At 40.3% G+C, this 2,919-nt stretch overlaps 1 gene segment (V, D, J or C); it reads left to right on the top strand.

The window, feature by feature from the left end:
* The first annotated feature begins 353 nt into the window (after positions 1–353).
* LOC132991354 (Ig kappa-b4 chain C region-like) lies at positions 354–872 on the top strand. The segment is given in 1 exon segment: positions 354–872. A coding segment is annotated over 1 exon segment (255 nt).
* The last annotated feature ends 2,047 nt before the right edge of the window (positions 873–2,919 follow it).

The following is a 2,919-nucleotide window of genomic DNA, read 5'->3' as shown; positions in this document are numbered from 1 at the left end:
TTGAATTCACATGAAGAACATTTGATTGTGTTCAGTTGATTCTCTGTTTTAGTTTCTTTTTTTTTTCACCTACAAACTGTTTTAAAAATGTGTTGCAAAGTTTTTGGATCATTTTGATGGGGAATGTTTGTAATGTTTTAGATTTGATTCAGATGTAGTTTAAATATATTTCAGGTCGTTCTGTGTGATTCTCTCTCTGTGTGCTGATGTGCATGAGAGGCTTCTTAAAGGGAAGTGAAACAATGTGTGAGTGAGTGACCGGTGGAGCAGAAAGAAACATCTGACAGAAACTCCTAAAAAAAGAAAATCAACTCTCAGACATTAAAGGTGTCCTATAGGGTTTGGTGGTTGATTGACAGTTGTGTGCTCCCTGTCCTCTAATCTGATTGGTGTCTCCTATAGGTGATGTGCGTCCCACCCTGACGGTGCTGCCCCCCTCCAATGAGGAGCTGGAGCAGGGGAAGGCCACGCTCATGTGCCTGGCCAACAAGGGCTTCCCCTCAGGCTGGAGTCTGGCCTGGAACGTGGACGGCAGCAGCAGCAGCAGCAGCTGGGAGGAGAGCAGGAGCCCTGCGGTGCTGGAGAAGGACGCTCTCTACAGCTGGAGCAGCACCCTGAGGCTCTCTGCAGACCAGTGGAGGAAGGTGGTCTCTGTGACCTGTGAGGCCACCCAGGGCGCCCAGGCTCGAGTCACAGAAAGTCTGAGTAGAGACCAGTGTTCCCAGTAATGCCTCACTGGGACTCTGCTGCTGGTTTTACTGTGATACTGCTCTCACTCTGCACCTTTCTCTCTCTCTTTACTTCATGTTTCTAAAGAATAAATATGAGCTTGTTGCTTCATATGTGTGTGTATTGTTTCCTGATAATAAAAATATGTTCATTAAATCAATGAGAAATACACTTTTTGTCTTTTTTTTTATTTTTTCAAAGTTGTTAAAATGACTTTTCTTTTATCACAAACTGTCTTAAGATACTTCATCATAATAGAGCCAGTGACTACATTAAGAAATGCAGTTTCTCCATGATAACTTTACAAAGGATGCGTAAAACCACATCATGATGAGACATAAACACTGTTTTTAAACTCAGACTGAGCTCCTCAATATGTTTGATGAGTGCCATCAGTGATCACAGAACTTCAAACGATATCATTTTTCATAATTTATATAAATTCCCAAATGACAGTAAACTTGTTTTGTGCTTTAGTCTCCACAATAGTTGGTAATAATGAACAAAACCCATGATAACCAGCATGACTAGCCGAGACCAGAGTGCTCAGAGACCGAGATAAGATCAAGACCAAGGCAGGACAAGAATGAGACAAGACCAGGACAATGAATTTCACTGAAAAATCATCAACTTGTGTGCAGCTGGCGTGTCACTCACTCAGACTGTAACACCAGGAAGGTTGCAGCCGTAACTGGGGGATAAAAGTCAAACTACAAATGAACTGAAGTTAATCGTTGTTTCAAAAAGGGGCTTTTCCTTTCAACCACAATCAATTAAGGAACAGGACTACCACACAACCATCACCATCTCCTCACCTCTGGCAGCCTGGTGGAAAACCCATAATATCACCAAGTCATCACTAGCACCATGTAGATTATTTTATTTTATTTTTTAATTTTACCAGGTAGTCTCATTGAGATTTTGTAATCTCTTTTTCAAGAGAGACCTGGGTACATCAGTGGCAAATAAAATAATAAATAAGAAAGAAGTAACAGACATCAAAAACACAAAGTAGATGCATGGCCAATACGCACAAAAACATCATACAAACACATTTAAAGTCAAGTCAGGTGTCCAAAGCAGGGCTATTAACATAGACAACTCCCAATTGATTTAAATTTGTGCTCTTTCAGCATCCCTTTAAATGCCACTAGAGCAGGGATGTCAGACAATAAAATAAAATATTGAGATTTTTTATCAATTAAATATTTGTAATACGTATTTCTCCCGAATTGTATTAAAACCTATGTATAATGAGCAACTTAAAGGTTGATATCATGATACGAAAATTAATTAAATGGGGCACTTTGAACTATCTTCTCAGCAGGGAGTATCATAAAAAAGACGAGTCGAGCGCACGAGCTGCTCCTGCATTACGCTAATCAGCAAACAGGCTGAACACCTGAGAGAGGTGACACATGTAACGGGTGTGCCTGTCCTGCTGAAGTTCTAAACTTCACTGGATGCACATCTGTTACTGGTCGCGATATCTGCGTTGTGTTCTGGTGTTGCGTTGAAAGAAGAAGTACTCGGACCACGATCTGCTACTGGTTTCTCATTTATTGTGAACCGTGCTGGCTGCTGCATCTGCACAAGTCAAAAAGAAATACAAAAGTCTCAGTAACATGCAGTCTCTCTCACACACGCGGGTCTCCAGTCCCCTGTTAACAGATAAACACAAGGGAAACCCTGTAGCACTTGGAAACATGTGTCTGCTAATAAACTTCATAAAGTTCATTTACAAGTCTACATTTAAAACACAACTCTTCTGCATGTTCACCAACTTAAAGAGTAACCTCCAATTGCAAACTGCTGCACTTTACATTGTCTATAACAAGAAATAGTGCTAAACCATGAGCAGAGCAAACTATCCTTATCTTCTCTCAGTGAGCTTAGCGCGGACTGAGAGAAGCACAACACATGACGTCACGCACACTGCGACCTCTTAAAGTGACAGTACAGGTATTAACAGTTGAACTTCAGTGAGCCACAAAACACACATTAAACATGTTAAAACGAATATTTCTTCAATGTTTATCAGGATTTGGTGAAGTTTCAAATATAAAATAATAATAATAATAATGTTAACCTGGTTACACACAGAATGCAGGTTTTCAAGAGAGATCGAAGGAGCGATATTTCTTTAGTTTTATTTGGTCACAAGTTGCCAGAATTGTATCAAAACTACGG

The sequence above is a fragment of the Labrus mixtus genome, chromosome 16 (assembly GCF_963584025.1).
Source record: "Labrus mixtus chromosome 16, fLabMix1.1, whole genome shotgun sequence".
NCBI classification, from domain to species: Eukaryota; Metazoa; Chordata; class Actinopteri; order Labriformes; family Labridae; genus Labrus; species Labrus mixtus.
This window is presented reverse-complemented; position numbering and strand designations above follow the sequence as displayed.